General features: G+C 40.3%; 1 protein-coding gene across 2 annotated transcripts in view; it reads left to right on the plus strand.

Moving 5' to 3' along the window:
• Positions 1 to 223: 223 nt before the first annotated feature.
• LOC137325772 (EF-hand calcium-binding domain-containing protein 14-like) overlaps positions 224 to 19,043 on the plus strand; it is a 52,288-nt gene continuing 33,468 nt past the window's right edge. The window contains exons 1-3 of one of the 2 annotated variants that reach the window (XM_067990929.1): positions 224 to 492; positions 6,229 to 6,410; positions 18,495 to 18,592. In XM_067990929.1, coding sequence (XP_067847030.1) covers positions 374 to 492; positions 6,229 to 6,410; positions 18,495 to 18,592 — 399 coding nt within the window. In that variant the 5' untranslated portion in view covers positions 224 to 373. The remainder of the gene's footprint in view (positions 493 to 6,228; positions 6,411 to 18,494; positions 18,593 to 19,043) is intronic. The other variant, XM_067990930.1, reaches the window with a different exon arrangement.

Consider the following 19,043-nt stretch of genomic DNA (forward strand, 5'->3'; position numbering starts at 1 on the left):
TGACAATTGTAAACAATTTTACAACACCAAGTTATAGTCCAGCAATTTTATTTTAAATTCACAAGCTTTCGGAGGCTTCCCCCTTCCTCAGGTGAACGATGTGATCGTTCACCTGAGGAAGGGGGAAGCCTCCGAAAGCTTGTGAATTTAAAATAAAATCATTGATTGACTGCGGACTGGAACAGGACCCGTCCTGTACGAATGGGTGGAGTCTGCAGGTAATTGATGCAGAAATTCACCCAGTGCTTGGGAACTGGGCAAGTTTCTCTCCCCTGCTTAAGTCGCAGTGGGCAAAACTTACTGGACGTGCGAGTGGCGTCTGCTTGAAGCTTTATTTGCAATCGGAATTTCCGATCGCTGCTCCAGGAATACCATGCCAGACCCGAAGAAAGGGGAGAAGTACGAGCTCCTGGGCGATGATTCGGACTGCGAGACGGAGGAGTTCAACAAGATGAAAATGTCTTTGATGGACGCTCGCTCAATGAAGCACGGGTAAGGACGAGCCGCGTTTACCTGCAGGCTCCAGGTGCCATCGTAAAGGCAGCGACCGACTCTAAAATTGCTTTTATATAAAAACAACTTTATTTTGTCCTGGCAATTCAGTTATTATAGAAAAAACATCAAAGCTGAGTGAGCAACCAGGTAAATCCAAGCACAGTGGAATGACAATTGAACTCAGGTGGTATTGAACCCCGCCCAGTCTCAGCTTCACCCAAACAAGTGAATTTCAATTGTTTTGTTGGAGTCTTAAGTGCTAATGTATCCGTTTTAGGAATGAAATGTACTGGTAAAATTAGTGAATTCATATTTTCCCCAAGAAAACGGAACACAAAGAACATAAGAAATAGAAGCAGGAGTAGGCCATACGGCCCCTCGAGCCTGCTCCACCATTCATTAAGATCATGGCTGATCTTCGACCTCAACTCCACTTTCCTGCCCATTCCCCATATCCCTTGATGCCCCTAGAGTCCAAAAATCTATCCATCTCAACCTTCTATGTACTCAATGACTCAGCATCCACAGCCCTCTGGGATAGAGAATTCCAAAGATACACAACCCTCTGAGTGAAGAAATTCCTCCTCATCTCAGTCATAAATGGCCAATCCCTTATCCTGCGACTATGCCCTCCAGTTCTAGTCTCTCCAGCCAAGGGAAATAACCTCTCAGAATCTACCCTGTCAAGCCCCCTCAGAATCTTATATGTTTCAATGAGATCACCTCTCATTCTTCTAAACTCTATAGAGTATAGGCCCATTCTATTCAATCTCTCCTCATAGGACAACCCTTTCATCCCAGGAATCAATCTAGTGAACCTTCGTTGCACCGCCTCTAAGGCAAGTATATCCTTCCTTAGATATGGAGACCAAAACTGTACGCAGTACTCCAGGTGAGGTCTCACCACAGCTCTGTACAATTGTAGTAAGATTTCCTTACTCATTCTTGTACTCCAATTGCAATAAAGGCCAACATACCATTATTGCATCTAAGCTGTAGGCTCAAGCGCAAAAATACTGGGTAAGTTATCATTTTCTTTGTAAAAAAGTGAAATTGAGCCTGGGGCCAGCTCCAAACTAACCAGGCCATTAGTTCAAAAGCAAAATAGTGTGGAAGCTGGAAATCTGAAATAAAAAACAAAAATGGTGGAAAACAGTCAGCACGTCAGGCAGCATCTGTAGAGAGAGAAACAGAGTTAACCACCTTGATATTAACCCCCCCCACACACACCCTGACAGGCGGGAGAGGGTAGGGGGGGTGTTAAAAAGTGAAATACGCAGAACATGACCCCAACATGCCAGGCACACGCCAGCCACGTTTTCACGGTGGCGGATATCGGGGGTCCAAGTGTGCCACCGTGGAGAGACAGGGCGCTTAATTAACATATTTAAATCGGGCTCCTAAAGTGCAGTTGCGAGCCCGATTTGAAATTTACTGCTGCTGCGTGGGTTTCCCAGGGGTCGGGAAACCCGGCAGTGAAATGAAGGCGGAAGCTGCCGGCTCCCCAGGGTAAGTGGTTGTTTCAGCACACCTCCAGGAAGCATTCACTCCCCCACCCCCCCCACCACCCCCCCCAGCCCCAATCTCCAACCTCCCGATTGCCGATCTCCCCCCCCACCCTCCCAATTGCCAACAGACCCTTTCTCCACCCCCCCCCCACCCTGCCGATGGATTAAGTAAGTGGACAAAACTGGCAGATGGAGTTCAATGTGGGAAAGTGTGAGGTCATCCACTTTGGACCTAAGAAAGATAGATCAGAGTATATTCTAAATGGCAAGAAGCTAGAAACTGTGGCAGAGCAGAGAGATTTAGGGGTCCAAGTACAGAAATCACTAAAAACAAGTGGACACTACATGCAATAATGAAAAAGGCTAATGGAATGTTGGCCTTTATCTCAAGAGGGCTGGAATACAAAGGGGTGGAAGTTATGTTACAGATGTACTGAACTCTGGTTAGAACCCATCTGGAGTACTGCATTCAGTACTGGGCACCGCACCCCAAGAAGGATATATTGGCCTTGGAGGGTGTGCAACGCAGATTCACCAGAATGATACCGGGGCTAAAAGGGTTAAATTTTAAGGACAGGTTGTGTAGACTAGGCATGTATTACCTTGAATATAGAAGATTAAGGGGAGATCTAATTGAGGTTTTTATAGAGTAGATAGAGAGAAACTATTTTCTCTGGTGGGGGAGTCCAGAACAAGGGAACATTACCTTAAAATTAGACCTAGGCCATTCAGGGGTGAGGTCAGAAAACACTTCTTCATACAAAGGGTAGTGGAAATCTGGAACTCTCTTCCCCAAAACGCTGTTGAGGCTAGGTCAATTGAAAATTTCAAAACGGAGAATTTGTTAGGCAAGGGTATTAAGGGTTATGGAACCAAGGTGGGTTAATGGAGTTAAGATACAGATCAGCCATGATCTAATTGAATGGCAGACAGGCTCAAGGGGCTGAATGGCCTACTCCTGTTCCTATGTTTCCTAAATAATGTCTTTTTTGATTAGCTGGGAATCTGACATGCTCATAGGCCCATCACCATGTTTTAAGAATTCCCAAACCAAACTATTGAGTAATCCCCACCAAAGAATTTGTTTGCCCAAAGTAGCATGCATAGTCTTGCCCCATAATGATACACCCTTCTTACCTGTAGGGATTGAAATTCATATATGTGAGCGGTTGTTTTTTGTAGAATGTGATTGGTTTGCTAGCCAATTACAGATTAGAAAATCAGAAAGCATATAGAGACTTAAGCAACAATATACCTTTAGAATTAGGCGGTCAGTTCTTTTATTTAACCAATCCAGCATTACTCCATCCCATCTCTAAACTGTTGGCAGTGACAGGCCTGGCAGAGTCACATCTGTCATGGTACCACAGACTGTCTGGAAATAGGGATCGAGCTGCAGATGACAGGCAGTATCTAGCTAAATAACAAGCTCAACCCATCCATATTCCAGTACAGACCTGCCAAGTATCATCATAAAGAGTGGCAAACTCATTTTGTTTTGAAAACATGACTTATTTTGATGTGTTCTTAAAAATAAGCTCTGTATGTTTAAGGGGGTTTGCAACCTGTGTCACTTTTGCTGATGAGAATTTTCAATTAACATTTTTTTCTAATGGGTGAATAGTTCTGCAAATTCCTCTGTCAAGTATTATAAATATTAATTCCCTTGAAGTTAATTTTTAAAAATGGTGATGGAAACACAATGTTCGTTCTACCACAGCAATGTCAATTTAAGGAATGCAGTTGCTTTAAAAAATGATAAAAGATAAGTTTTCTCAATCTTGGCCTATATCCTGAGTAACTTTTGGACAGTAGTGAAATGGGTGACAAGCAGATAAATGTACAAACCTTAGCTCTGGAAAACTGCACAGATTATAATATAAACTATTTACCACTAAGAAGCCTGCATTTCTTTTTCCCCAAACAAAGGTAGCACTGACACCAGCACAAGTAAGTTATAGTCAGCCTTGCAGATGGAAGTATCTCATTGTTGACTCCATCAAATCAGCTGTATGATTTCTGGATGGTTTGACAGCTAATCTAAGTGATATTCGTTCCGATTCAGGGCTGTCCCAATAATTCTCTTTTTGCCGGGGTATTTTTGCAAAGCAGATATGGCATTTGGAGAATGCAAGCATTTACATGCTTAGCATTCCATGGCAAGATTAGTTATCACATCAGGTTAAGTCATTCCAACAAGTTGGAACATTAATATAGCTGTGTATGATGTATGAACGCTAAGGTTTAATGTTAGAATAGGAGATGTAAAGCACAATTCAGTAGCATTCCCACTGCTAGCAGATACTTGGAAAACTACCCTCTAGATCTAAAATGACATAGATCCTGAATTTCTATGTGGGCTGTCCCAATCTCCTGCTGTAACTGGATGCACTGCAGCAACTCGCCAAGGCTTCTTCGACAGCACCTCCCAAACCCGCGACCTCTACCACCTAGGAGGACAAGAGCAGCAGGCACATGGGAACAACACCATCTGCGCATTCCCTTCCAAGTCACACACCATCCCGACTTGGAAATATATCACCGTTCCTTCATCGTCGCTGGGTCAAAATCCTGGAACTCCCTTCCTAACAGCATTGTGGGAGAACCGTCACCACACGGACTGCAGCGGTTCAAGAAGGCGTCTCACCACCACCTTCTCAAGGGCAATTAGGGATGGGCAATAAATGCTGGCCTCGCCAGCGACGCCCACATCCCATGAACGAATTTTTTTAAAACTCCGGGGGATCTGCCATTCTCTTGTCGAAGTTACGACAGGAGATCTGGAGAACCCCTGCAGAAAGTTGGGGCCTTTATTTCTCCATGGCTGCTCCATATTGATTATGGATATAGTAAATCAGTGATGTAATAGGAGGTTACGACATCCATAGCAACATTGGGGCGAATGGCCTTTTCTATTCCATACTTTATTTTGCATAAAGTGCACAGTTTTGCTGAGTGCTGTACTTCTACCTCTTAACAGTACATTAGAATTAAATGGAAGGACCGAAAAAAAAATTCTTAGCACATACATGCCAACCTAGGTGACTACCAAAGGCTGATCAATAACTTCAAAGAAGCTGATAAGTCATTAATGGCCCTGACATGCGAAAGCAAGTAGTTTTGAGTTTTCTAATTTAAACTGTAGGCATACGCAACATTCTTTCACTTATAACAGAGGAACAATGTATAATACCTGAAAAGGGAAATTCAAATATTGAAGGCACAAAATTGGTGATACATTTCAAGAGGGAGGGGGTCCAGAGCCCATAATCCCTACCATTAGCACAGGGCATGACACTGAGAGGAAAGGGGGACCTCGTCCAGTGCAGTGGCAGCTGAATTCAGATAAGAGCAGGACTAGGAGAGAGTCTGTGCTGACTTTTATCAGCAAACACTGATGGTCCCCAAAATGCTGACTGTCGACAGGTATGTTAGCACAGAGGATTGTTGGAATGCAGAATTCTCTGCAACAAACTGCTGTTGAAAAAGAGCCCATAAATGTTTTATAAAGGGAATTTGATAGTTGCTTCAAAAAGAGGAATATTAAGGGTACGAGGAGCGAGCAGGAAAGTTGGATCAAACTTGGTGGCTCATTGTAAAGAAAATACTAGTGCAGAGATGATGAGCCGAATGGCCTTCTGTGTTGTAACTGATTCTACTAAAAGAAATTGCTTTAATTAGCTTAAGAATTCCTCCAGAATATGATTTACAAATCTCTGTATTTCAGCAGTGTAGTGATTAGTAGGTGGTTAAATTACATGTTCTCCTTAAGAACCCATCCCAATGTTTTTAAAATTGAAATAGCATTCTTAGAATTTAGGATTTTAAAGGGAATAGTAGGCACTCTGAACCAGCCAGATTATGCAATTCCAATGACCTCATTACTAATCTTATTGTATTGTACAATTCCCTTATCTAAGGTCCCAGTTGTTATACCTGCATTGTCAGAACCCCTGAAGACTGGTTGTGGTGTTGGCATGTACCACCATACACTGACACATGGGCAAGCATAACATCACAAGCAGTCTTCAAGAGTGTCGGCAACCCAAACCACTCAATAAAACCCACTCACCACCACAATGTACCATGTATAGTATGCCACGCGCACAGCATGATTGAATATAACTTATGCCAATGTATTGTAATCGAAGAACAATTTCAATTTTAAAAAATGTCTCTACGTGTTCCCCTTTGTGAAAACTTTTGTGTCTTTTTTCTATTGTAGGAAAAAATATACTGCAAGCAGAGCTGGCAGATGTTTTGCATGGTGCAAGCCACAGTGGATTTGTCATAGTTTCTTCATCTTTATCCTCCTCGTGACCCAAGTGTTTTTATTTCTGTATGTATTGAAGCAGCACTGGGAAATAGAGATAATTAAACTGGAACAAACCATGGGTAAGCAAAAAGGTAAGAATGAGAATAATACATCAATACTGATATAACATGAAGGCTACAGACCAATCACTTCAGACTATTGTGCTGATAAAGTAACTTTCAACATCTATGCCTGAGTAAAGTTCAGTTCAAGGTTTATAAATCTCCTATTCAGAGCCCAGTTTTATGCATAATGTGATTATTTTCATTTCAAACTACTTTTTCAATCACAAGACAGGAAAATTAAAAATAATTGGATATTGGAATAAAGGGAATTGGATAAATACTTGAAAAGGGAAAAATTTGTAGGGCTATGGGGAAAGAGCAGGGGAGTGGGACTAATTGGATAGCTCTTTCAAAGAGCCGGCACAGGCACGATGGGCCAAATGGCCTCATTCTGTAGGATTCCACAATATAAATTTTTATGAACAAAGAAACAGCCATTAGGCTCAAACAAAGCTATTGTTCTTTTTCATCCCCAGCTACCCAATATTCACCATATCATTTAATCTCTCCTCTTTTCACAAAAAACATTCTATTGTCTCTTAAACCCATGTATACTATCCACTTCAGTGACCTCCCCTGGTAACTTATTCCACAACTCTATTACTTTTGGTTTAAAAAAAAATTCCACTTGACTTCCCTTCCTGCTAATTATTAATTTATATTTGAGTGCTTCATTATAGTAAACAATTTTCCTGGATCAATTTTGTCAATTTACTTTATAATCTTGAGAGCTCCAATTAAACCACCTCAAAGTTTCCTCTCCTCCAACAAACAAAACAAAACAAATTTCATCATAACCCTTGTCACCTATTCTCCAGAGGCCAACAATTTCTGTTTTTTTTTCTATTAAAATGTTTAAGCTACTTCAAGTGACAACCACTAATAATAACTACCCTCTTCCTCTCACCAAACTCCATCCCAGCTTAGAGTTATAGAGTTATACAGCACGGATAGAGGCCCTTCGGCCCATCGTGTCCGCGCCGGCCATCAGCCCTGTCTACTCTAATCCCATATTCCAGCATTTGGTCCGTAGCCTTGTATGCTATGGCATTTCAAGTGCTCATCCAAATGCTTCTTGAATGTTGTGAGGGTTCCTGCCTCCACAACCCTTTCAGGCAGTGAGTTCCAGACTCCAACCACCCTCTGGGTGAAAAAGTTCTTTCTCAAATCCCCTCTAAACCTCCCGCCTTTTACCTTGAATCTATGTCCCCTTGTTATAGAACCCTCAACGAAGGGAAAAAGCTCCTTAGTATCCATCCTATCTGTGCCCCTCATAATTTTGTACACCTCAATCATGTCCCCCCTCAGCCTCCTCTGCTCCAAGGAAAACAAACCCAATCTTCCCAGTCTCTCTTCATAGCTGAAGCGCTCCAGCCCTGGTAACATCCTGGTGAATCTCCTCTGCACCCTCTCCAAAGCGATCACATCCTTCCTGTAGTGTGGCGACCAGAACTGCACACAGTACTCCAGCTGTGGCCTAACCAGTGTTCTATACAGCTCCATCATAACCTCCTTGCTCTTATATTCTATGCCTCGGCTAATAAAGGCAAGTATCCCATATGTCTTCTTTACCACCTTATCTACCTGTTCCGCCACCTTCAGGGATCTGTGAACTTGCACACCAAGATCCCTCTGACCCTCTGTCTTGCCTAGGGTCCTCCCATTCATTGTGTATTCCCTTGCCTTGTTAGTCCCTCCAAAGTGCATCACCTCGCACTTTTCCGGGTTAAATTCCATTTGCCACTGTTCCGCCCATCTGACCAACCCATCTATATCGTCCTGCAGACTGAGGCTATCCTCCTCGCTATTTACCACCCTACCAATTTTTGTATCATCAGCGAACTTACTGATCATACCTTTTACATTCATATCCAAGTCATTAATGTAGACCACAAACAGCAAGGGACCCAGCACCGATCCCTGTGGTACCCCACTGGCCACAGGCTTCCAGTCACAAAAACAACCTTCGACCATCACCCTCTGCCTTCTGCCACTAAGCCAGTTTTGTATCCAAAGTGCCAAGGCACCCTGGATTCCATGGGCTCGTACCTTCTTGACCAGTCTCCTGTGGGGGACTTTATCGAAGGCCTTACTGAAATCCATGTATACCACATCCACTGCGTTACCCTCATCCACACGCCTAGTCACCCCCTCAAAAAATTCAATCAAATTAGTCAGACATGATCTTCCCTTGACAAAGCCATGTTGACTATCCCTGATTAATCCTTGCTTCTCCAAGTGGAGACTAATTTTGTTCTTCAGAATTTTTTCCAATAATTTTCCTACCACTGATGTTAGGCTCACTGGCCTGTTGTTCCCCGGTTTTTCCCTACTCCCCTTCTTGAATAATGGTACTACATTAGCGGTTCTCCAGTCCTCTGGCACATCCCCTGTAGCCACAGAGGTTCTGAATATATGTGTCAGAGCCCCCGCAATCTCCTCCTTTGCCTCACACAGTAGCCTGGGATACATTTCGTCCGGGCCTGGGGATTTATCCATTTTTAGGCCTGCTAAAACCGCCAATACCTCCTCCCGCTCGATGTTAATATGTTCGAGTATATCACAGTCCCCTTGCCGTATTTCTATGTCTACATCGTCCTTCTCCATGGTGAAAACAGATGCAAAAAAGTCATTTAGAACCCCTCCTACATCTGCCGGCTCCACACACAGATTGCCATTTTTGTCCCTAATGGGCCCTATTTTTTCCCTAGTCATCCTCTTACCTTTAATAAACTTATAAAACATCTTAGGATTTTCCTTTATTTTGCTCGCCAGTGTTATTTCATGGCCCCTCCTTGATCTCCTAATTTCTTTTTTAAGTATCCCCCTGCACTTTTTGTACTCCTCTAGGGCTTCCTCCGTCTTTAGCCTTTTGTATCTGCCAAAAGCCCTCCTTTTTTTCCTAATCCATTCTCGTATATCCCCTGACATCCAAGGTTCCCTGGAGTTCTTGGAACTACCCTTGACCTTTACGGGAACATGTTGCCATTGTATGGTCTCAATCTCCCTTCTGAAAGACTCCCATTGCTCCGATGCGGATTTTCCTACAAGCAGCTGATCCCAGTCCATTTTGGCCAGATCCTGCCTTATCCTATTAAAATCGGCCTTCCCCCAATTTAGAACCTTTATTTCCGGCCCCTCCCTGTCCTTTTCCATGACCACCTTAAATCTCACCGAATTATGGTCACTGTCACCAAAGTGCTCACCTACTAGCACTTCTTCCACTTGGCCGGCCACATTCCCAAGAATTAGGTCCAGTACCGCCCCCTCTCTTGTCGGACTTTCTACATGCTGGCTCAAAAAGCTCTCCTGGATGCACGTTAAGAATTTTGTACCCTCTAAGCCTTTTACACTCTGAGTATCCCAGTTAATATTGGGGAAGTTGAAAACCCCCACTATTATTACCCTATTATTTGCACAATTTTCTGAGATTTGCCTACATATCTGTTCCTCTATCTCCCCCTGACTGTTTGGGGGCCTATAGTACACTCCCATCAAAGTGCTTGCCCCCTTTTTGTTTTTAAGCTCCACCCATATGGCCTCATTAGAGGAACCTGCTAATATATCATCCCTCCTTATGGCAGTAATTGATTCTTTAATTAATATTGCGACCCCCCCCTCTGTCTCGCCTGAAGATTCTGTACCCCGGAATATTGAGCTGCCAGTCTTGCCCCTCCCTCAACCATGTCTCTGTGACAGCAACAATATCATACTCCCATGTGTTTATCAACACCTTCAGTTCATCCACCTTATTCGCAAGACTCCTTGCATTAAAATAGATGCCATCCAGCCTTGCCCTCACATATTTGCCCTGTCTTCCAAGCTGACTTGTTTTTTTCTCTATATTGTTATTGTAACCAAGATAACACATGCTCTGATGTAATAACTTGCTGTAATGTCATAATGGAAGAAGGACTTTGGATGTCCTACATTGCATAATATCCCTATAATTATTAAACAGCATATCCTCTGACTCAGCATGAGCAACGCCACAGAGGATCTGCTGGTACATTAAAAGTAAGAAGGGTCCCATGATAGAGCCATGCGATATCCCACTCATAATCTCTTTCCAGCCTGAAATTTATGATGGCATGTTTCCTGTTTTTAAGACTATTTACTATGCCGTACGAAACCTTACCCTCTATTCTGTGATTCCTTACTTTAACGAATACTACATATATTTACACAAAACCTTACCCTCTATTCTGTGATTCCTTACTTTAACGAATACTACATATATTTACACAAAACCTTACCCTCTATTCTGTGATTCCTTACTTTAACGAATACTACATATATTTACACAAAACCTTACCCTCTATTCTGTGATTCCTTACTTTAACGAATACTACATATATTTACACATAAGATGATAGATTTATATCACTGTTTATAAGTTAAACTGGGGCAGAATCATTATATTTAAGTAGTAAATGGAGCTGGAGGCTGCCTCAATATCACAGGTACAGTAGGCAAGTACATTACTCAACTTCCACTCTACTTTATCCAACACTATTTATTTTTTAGCTGGAAAGTAGAGGGTTCTTCCAATATGTGGCTTGCCTTATAGGCAATTATATACTCTAATCATCAATGTCAGACCTTGTGAAAATCTATCTGAAAATCCAAGTATACAATCAATTGCAACTTCCTGTCCACCATGTCAGTAACATATTTGGAAAGTTATTTAAACTTCCTTTTCCTGAATCCATACTTTTTCCAAGTTACCCATTAGATCTCTCAAGACAATTTCAAAAACTTCTACTACAGCACATGTTAAATTTACTGATCTGTAATTTCCAGTTACATCTCAACCATTTGTTAATAATGGGATTACATTACTTACTTTCAAATCCTCAGGGATCGCTCCTAAATTTATAAAAATGTTAGCTAGAGCTTCACTAATATCATTTTCCATCTCCTGTGAGACTTGTGGATATAAATTACCTTGACTAGGTACTTTGTCTGTTTTAGGAACATCTAACCTTTTTATAACCACCTCCTTTGTTATTTGCATACTGTTTAGCTCTGTTGTTTATGGAAATTTGATAGCTGACTTGGACAACATTCGCCCCTCTTCTTGGGTAAAGACAGAAGTGAAGTTACTATTTAGTAACATGTCTTGGTAACTTAAAGAATACAACAGTGAAACCTTTCTTTTAAATATTGCCAATGTAGTCCTTAATGGGGAATAATTTGATCCCACAGATTCATTTACATTTATGCAATTCAATTTTGCAATAATAGTCTGCCAAATATATATGGGTTTGATGTTTTATTTTGCAGTGTGAGGTCAACAGGCAGATGTGAGGGTAATTTTCAACCTCAGTAACCTGGCAGAGTGGACCATCCACCCATTGTGGAATCTGCCCAATTTTCAAACCATTGATTTCAATAGGTGGGTTCTACAATGGGTGGGTGATTCGCTCCGTCAGGTAATCACCCAGGCGGTGAAGTTGAAAATTATCCCTGTGAACTTTAAGCTCTTCTGCTGTGTATCATCTACAGTGTGATGAAGTGCAAGCTGAGCTTTGAACCTTTAATGTTAAAAGATTAAAAAGAATTCAAGCAATCACCTTTTAAGGGCTATATTTCCCTCTGTTTGCCAAGTTAAAGTAAGGAACACTGCTTCATATTTGCGTCTAATTTTTTGCTAAAAAATAAACAGAGGAAAACATATCCCTACATCCCAACATTAGAAAAGTGATGACTATCCCATTAGTTCTTTTCTAATTTTAAAATATCATTGGCTGTTGGAAGTCATTAAGTAGGGTTGCATTTACCTGTTTAAATGTTAAAAGACTTGCTGTCATTGTAGCTGAAAGTGCAATTGACTGATCTGAGCTACAAGCAATCATTGTCTATCAGTTAGCTGTTTATTCCCAGTTACATTGATAAGGTGTTCCTTTAACCCCAAACTACCCCATACTTCATCAGTGTTTAATTTTATTCCTGACTCATCATATCAATTGTTTCTTTCTACATTATATGTAATACAGCATAAAATCTTTAAATTTACCTTCTCCAATGATGGAACTCAATACTAAGTATTGTTTATATTCTAAGATCACCATTTCCCCTATTTCATGTTTTTTTTTCTGTTGTGATTTTGTATTGGTTTCAGTTATACTTGCATTTATTTATTTCAATTTTACATGTAGTATCCTGTTTGTGGTCCCTTATGCTTTCTGATGATTTAAATTATATTTTTACTTTTCAGATATGTGTATTGCATAAGGGTTGGTCATTTAATTATCTTCTTTGTTTAATTACCATTTATTTATTTAGATTTGGGCTGGTTCATTTGGGAAGCAACTGTAATGGATAGTATAGAGCTTTCACACCAATTATTGTTCAAAGTTTTATCACAAACATGTGTTCAGGTGATGAGAGGTGCTTTATGAGGAATTTTTTGATTGATTTGGGGAATGTGATGAATGCCTAGGCTTCAAACGGAAGTCTCCTTTCTTGCTCCACATAAAACCTTATAGAGGGTTATTGGAAATAATTGTAATTTTTTTTTGTCTGGAAATTTAGAGGGGAATAAAGGAGTTTTATTTATAGAATTATTTTGACCACGAGTGTCTGTTAAGAAGAACAGTGGAATTTAAATAGAGACAATTTGCAGAATTGTCTGAAATAGTGATGATACTTCAATCTGTTGGCACTGATAACTGAAATTGCACTAAGTTGCATCTTTAAAACTGTTCAGAACATTTTATAGTGAAATTTTCATCAACTCCCCATGTTCAAATTTTCTGTACTCCTTAACAGAAATTCTTGATGACAATTTACCTTTAAAGAATCTTGAATACATAATTTCTGACTTTGTTACAACTCACCTAGATCCAAAATCATAGGTAATTAAATGACTCATTATTTTCTGTCAATTTATTTACTTATGATTGGTATCAATAGCAATATTAGAAAAAATAAAGATTTATATCATATTGAAAGAAAGTAAGGGAAGTCATGAGTTGTGTTGCAAGTTTATTAAAGTGAAGGAATTATTGTAAATTTTGTGTGGTTAGGTGTTATAAAGCATTACCAGTGAAATTATGATTTAGAAATTAAAAATTGAAATTAATTGCAGCAGACATTCAGCAGTCCTTAAGTGTAAAAATGAATGCATTGTGATCCAACTCTCTGGCATGCCAATTTCAAAAAGTCACATTACCTGTAATCAAATTGGGCTTGTTTGTGTACACGCAACTGATTTCTCCTCTGTGTCTGTGTTCTGCTTCCCATCTCACTCTCTCTGCCTCCTCCTCTTGCCAGACTACTTAGTTGTTGATGTCACTGTAGAGATTCAATGGTGCTTCTTCTCGCTCTCACTCTTCAGCCAGAGAAAGGGCAGATTAGCTGATGTCCAAACTCTTCAGTTTTAATGCAGATTTCTTCCAGCTGATTTGAAAATTTATTCATCAACATTCACTCATATTAATGTTGGAAAAATAAGCCAATCAAATTGCTCAAAAAAGTACTGTTCCTTTCATCTGCCATTTTCTTTTGTCAACAACTAAAATTTCTGCTGGCCAAAATAAGGATTTAAACAAGATTTAAAAAATTAGATATTTTACAACAGTGATCACATTTCATAGAATGGATACAGTACAGAAGAAGGCCATTCGGCCCATCAAGGCTATGCTGGCTCTATCTGCACCCTCTCTCACATCCTTCCTAAAGTGCGTTGCCCAGAATTGGACATAATACTCCATTTGTGGCCGAACCAGCGTTTTATAAAGGTTCAACATAACTTCCTCGCTTTTGTACTCTATGCCTCTATTTATAAAGCCCAGGATCCCGTATGCTTTTTTAACCGCTTTCTCAACCTGCCCTGCCACCTTCAAAGATTTGTGCACAGATACCCCCAGGTCTCTCTGTTCATGCACCACCTTAAGAATTGTGCCATTTCGTTTATATTGCCACTCTTCGTTCTTCCTGCCAAAATGTATCATTTCGCACTTCTCTACGTTAAATTTCATCTGCATCGTGTCAGCCAATTCCACCAGCCTGTCTATATCCTCTTGAAGTCTATCACTATCCTCATCACTGTTTACTACCCTTCCAAGTTTTGTGTCATCTGCAAATTTTGAAATTGTGCCCTGTACACCCGAGTCCAAGTCATTAATATATATCAAGAAAAGCAATGGTCCTACTACCAACCCCTGGGGTACACCATTGTATACCTCCCTCCAGTCCAAAAACCAACCATTCACTACTACTCTGTTTCATTTGGCCAATTTTGTATCCATGCTTCCACTGCCCCTTTTATTCCATGGGCTTCAGTTTTGCTGACAAGCCTATTATGTGACACTTTATCAAATGCCTTTTGAAAGTCCCTATTCACAATTATCAACTGTATTGCCCTCATTTACCCTCTGTTACTTCATCAAAAAACTCTATCAAGTTAGTTAAACACGATTTGCCTTTAACAAATCCGTGCTGGCTTTCCTTTATTATTCCATACTTGTCCAAGTGACTATTAATTTTGTCCTGGATTATTGTTTCTAAAAGCTTCCCCACCACCGAGGTTAAAATGACTGGCCTGCAGTTGCCAGGTTTATCCTTAAACCTTTTTTTGAACAAGGGTGTAACATTTGCAATTCTCCGGTCCTCTGGCACCACCCCCGTATCAAAGGAGGATTGGAAGATTATGGCCAGTACCTCCGCAATTTCCACCCTTACTTCCCTCAGCAACCTTGGATGCATCCCATCCGGATCAGGTGACCTATCCATTTTAAGTACAGCCAGCCTTTCTAGTACCTCTATCAATTTTTAGCCCATCCAGTATCTGAATTACCCCCTCTTTTACTGTGACTTTGGCAGCGTCTTCTTCCTTGGTAAAGAACTTGGCAAAGTACTCATTTAGTACCTCAGCCACACCCTCTGCCTCCATGCATAGATCTCCTTTTTGGTCTCTAATCGGCTCCACCCCTCCTCTTACTACCCGTTTACTAATTATATGCCTATAGAAGACTTTTGGATTCCCCTTTGTGTTAGCCGTCAGTCTATTCTCTCACTTTGCCCCTCTTATTTCCTTTTTCACTTCTCCTCTGTACTTTCTATATTCAGCCTGGTTCTCTCTTGTATTGTCAACCTGATATCTGTCATACGCCCCTTTTTTCTGCTTCTCCTTACTCTCTATTTCTTTCGTCAACCAGGGAGCTCTGGCTTTGGTTGCCCTACCTTTCCCCCTTGTGGGAAATTAGCTACATATTGTCTACCATCTTCCTGTGTATTCTAGGCTTTGAAATAGGTGACGTAAAAATTAAATCCATAGCTAAAGCAACTTATAAAGGATAATCAACAACATCAGCAACTTGCATTTATATTACACCTTTAGCATAGTAAAACATCCCAAGGTGCTTCACAGGAGCGTAATAAGACAAAATCAATGTCACTGGTTTACAGTTTTCATAAAAAATTGAACTAAATTGCAGAATTTGATCCCAAACCATTGGTAAAATCCCATAATACAATGCAATAAAAAATGTTTTACTTAGTCACTATAAATCAGTGACCTTGATAAAACCTAGGAATGGGCGTAGCTGCAACAGTGCATGAAGACTCTAGCAAATGCCATTTTATTTATTAGTGACATGCTGTTATTGGATTATTGACCTAAATGAAAAGACACTCCATACGGCTTGACTGTTTTATTTCTCATCCCTACATTCTTAGAAGAGTCTGGGTTATAATAGTCATGATTTTAACTCTGTTGTTTGATCAGAGAGCACAAGATGGGATTCAGATGGGGCCAACTGTTCATGGCCCCACAGGGCTCAGGGTGTGCCAGGTGTAAGCAGGGAGAAATCGGAGAGCTACATTCAGTAGAAGAGTGCTCTTGTTCCTTTGTACTGGATCAATCAATGGAGCTTTATTAACTTTTTAGGCAAGGTAAAGAGTCTTTTTATGAGACAACTTGCTCAGAAATTACTATGAGAAAGTGAAGGTTAAATTACAAGATGACAAAGTGAAGATTGATATCTGTAAAAGCTCATTGAGCTAGAAATGACGATCTACTTAAAAAGAGTGAAATTGCAACATGCTGCTAATAAATTAAGTTTTCTAGACTTTAGGGAGCCACAGTGACTACACTCCCATTTACATGCAACTATAGCTCAAGCTTAACTGTTTAACTGCTGGGTTCTTTGACTGTATATACGTATTATTTATTTTTTCCATGTTGTAACTTCTATGATTCTATTGGGCAAAGTGCAGGAAATTGGGACTAGCTTAGTGGTATAAACTGGGCGACATGGACATGTTGGGCCGAAGGGCCTGTTTCCCTGTTGTAACTTCTATGATTTATTTGTTTGATTTTCTATCTGAACACTTTTTTTGTTTATTTTCTCGTACTTCCATGGTTGAATGGGCGGCAGGGGACCTACCATTCTATGGCACTGTGTGATGGAGTTCTAATTGACTACCATCACACAGTATGATACTGCAGGTAAAATAAAGTCACGGTATGATTTATTTAACTAATACAAACAGTGTACTCAGCTCCCACATAATACCGACCGCACAGTTAATCCAAGAATTAAATATTAGATAATACTAGTGTTTGAAATTGAGCTTTCTCCCAGCAATTTATTTTGGAGCCGTGGTAAAGAGGTAGTTTCCATAAGCAGACATTATAATGCACTGGAGCACACATGGGATGCCCACCATGCACTCCAAAAAGCAGTAAATACTAAATGCAGTAAATACCCCACCTCCCTGGTACACACACTCAAACCCCCTCACCCAACCCCAGTACACGCATGCACAAGATTATACCTTGTTATATTCAAGGTAAAATTACTAGATTTTAAATTGACAAGATGATCACACGGAAGCAGGTAAACACAAGAAGCTAGTCATACAATACTTGATCTGCAGAACATAGATTTTTTTCAATATAAGAAAAAAAGTCTAAAATCAACGTGCTTCTTTTCAGTAGCTTTCAACTAGCAGGAGATTGAGTTCATGTGATACTCTGTTATCTCCCTCACGTGATTAAGGCAGTGTGAAGCAGGGAACTGGGGACCAGCGAGCTGTTGGTCAAGTATATAATTATCTTTACTTTGATAACCAAACAGATCAAAAGTCAGATAATTCAGAGATTAACAATTTCTAACACTTAAATAAATAGGTGTGAACAGTAGTCTCCTACAACAATTTGCATATATATAGCCTTTAACGTGGTCCTAATGCACTTCACAGGAGCGTTAACAGACAAAATTTGAGACCAAACCACATAAGGACAGGTTTGATCAAGGAGGTAGGTATTAAGGAATGTCTTAAAGGAGGAGAGAGAGGTAGAAAGATGGAGAGGTTTAGGGAGGGAATTCCAGAGCTTAGGGCCTAGAATCTGAAGGCACAGCCACCAATGGTAGGGGAAAGGAAATCGGGGATGCACAAGAGGCCAGAATTGGAATCAAATCATAACCATTTGATAGGCCATTTGCTTTTGATACCTGACATCAATTGCAATCAGATCTTGTCCCAGTGACACATATCTGTCAATGCTTTTAAATGATGTAACAAAAGTAAAATACTGCAGATGCTGGCAATCTGCAATAAAAACAGAAAATGCTGGAAACACTCAGTAGGTCAGGCAGCATCTGAGAAACAAAGATTCAGGTGGACCTGCTTCTAATTAATGTGCCAGAGTCATCTTAGAACAAAGAACAAAGCTCCCTTGATGGTTCAGTCATTAGAGTTGCTTTGCACTTGCCAGCAATTCCTACATCTGATTGTTAGTTAACTTCGGTTTACATATCAAATACCCACTTTCCTTCAAAGGGACAAACATTTGATTAGCATCTGCAGTCAGGCTTCTACATCCTGCTACTCTACACATCAAAGAACCTGTCTACAACTTGCAGACAGCTGGGTTCTAGTCTCCATATTGAAGAGAAAAACAACTATTTGAGATACCTTTACCCTGTATATCTATGATCATATCAAAATATGACTGATGACTCCTAAAACGTTACAAGTTCTACACAATCTTTTGGATCAAGAATGGTGTATAATTGAATTTTTCCTTACTTTATAGCATGCCATATTTCTTTCAAAGAGCCTAAATATGCTTTTGTTCTTTATGTTGATGTCCATTAGAACTTAGTCAACAGTTTGACAACCAGCTTTACAACGAAGAGGGCAAAGTGGAAGGAAATGCGAATTTGAAATCCAAACTAGCCGAACTGTATAAGAAGGTAATTTCCCCAAACTATATACAATACAAATCATCAATTAGGCTGCAATTAAAATATTGTGTTTTGTTTTGGATGCCTTACTTTCAGAAGGATGTCAAGGGCATGGAGAATTCAGAAGAGATTTAAATACTGTTTTGAGGAGAGACTAGGAAAAACGGTAGCTCTTTTCACCAGAATAGAGGAGATCAGATAGGGGTGTTCAAAATTTTGAGGGGTTTTGATAGGTGAATAAGGAAAAAAACTATTTTAATGGTCAGTAATTAGAGGGTATAAATCCAACATCTCTCCTCTGTGGCCTGTCACTAGCACTATCCATACTTGGTTCCACCTCTATCTCTCCCAATACTTATCTCCTGCAATAGCTTCTGCTCTCATCCCTGCATAATCACCTTGGAATTGTCCCACAGTTCCATTTTGGGCTCCCCCTTCCTTGCCTACATACATCCTCTTA

The sequence above is a fragment of the Heptranchias perlo genome, chromosome 1 (genome assembly GCF_035084215.1).
Source record: "Heptranchias perlo isolate sHepPer1 chromosome 1, sHepPer1.hap1, whole genome shotgun sequence".
NCBI lineage: Eukaryota > Metazoa > Chordata > Chondrichthyes > Hexanchiformes > Hexanchidae > Heptranchias > Heptranchias perlo.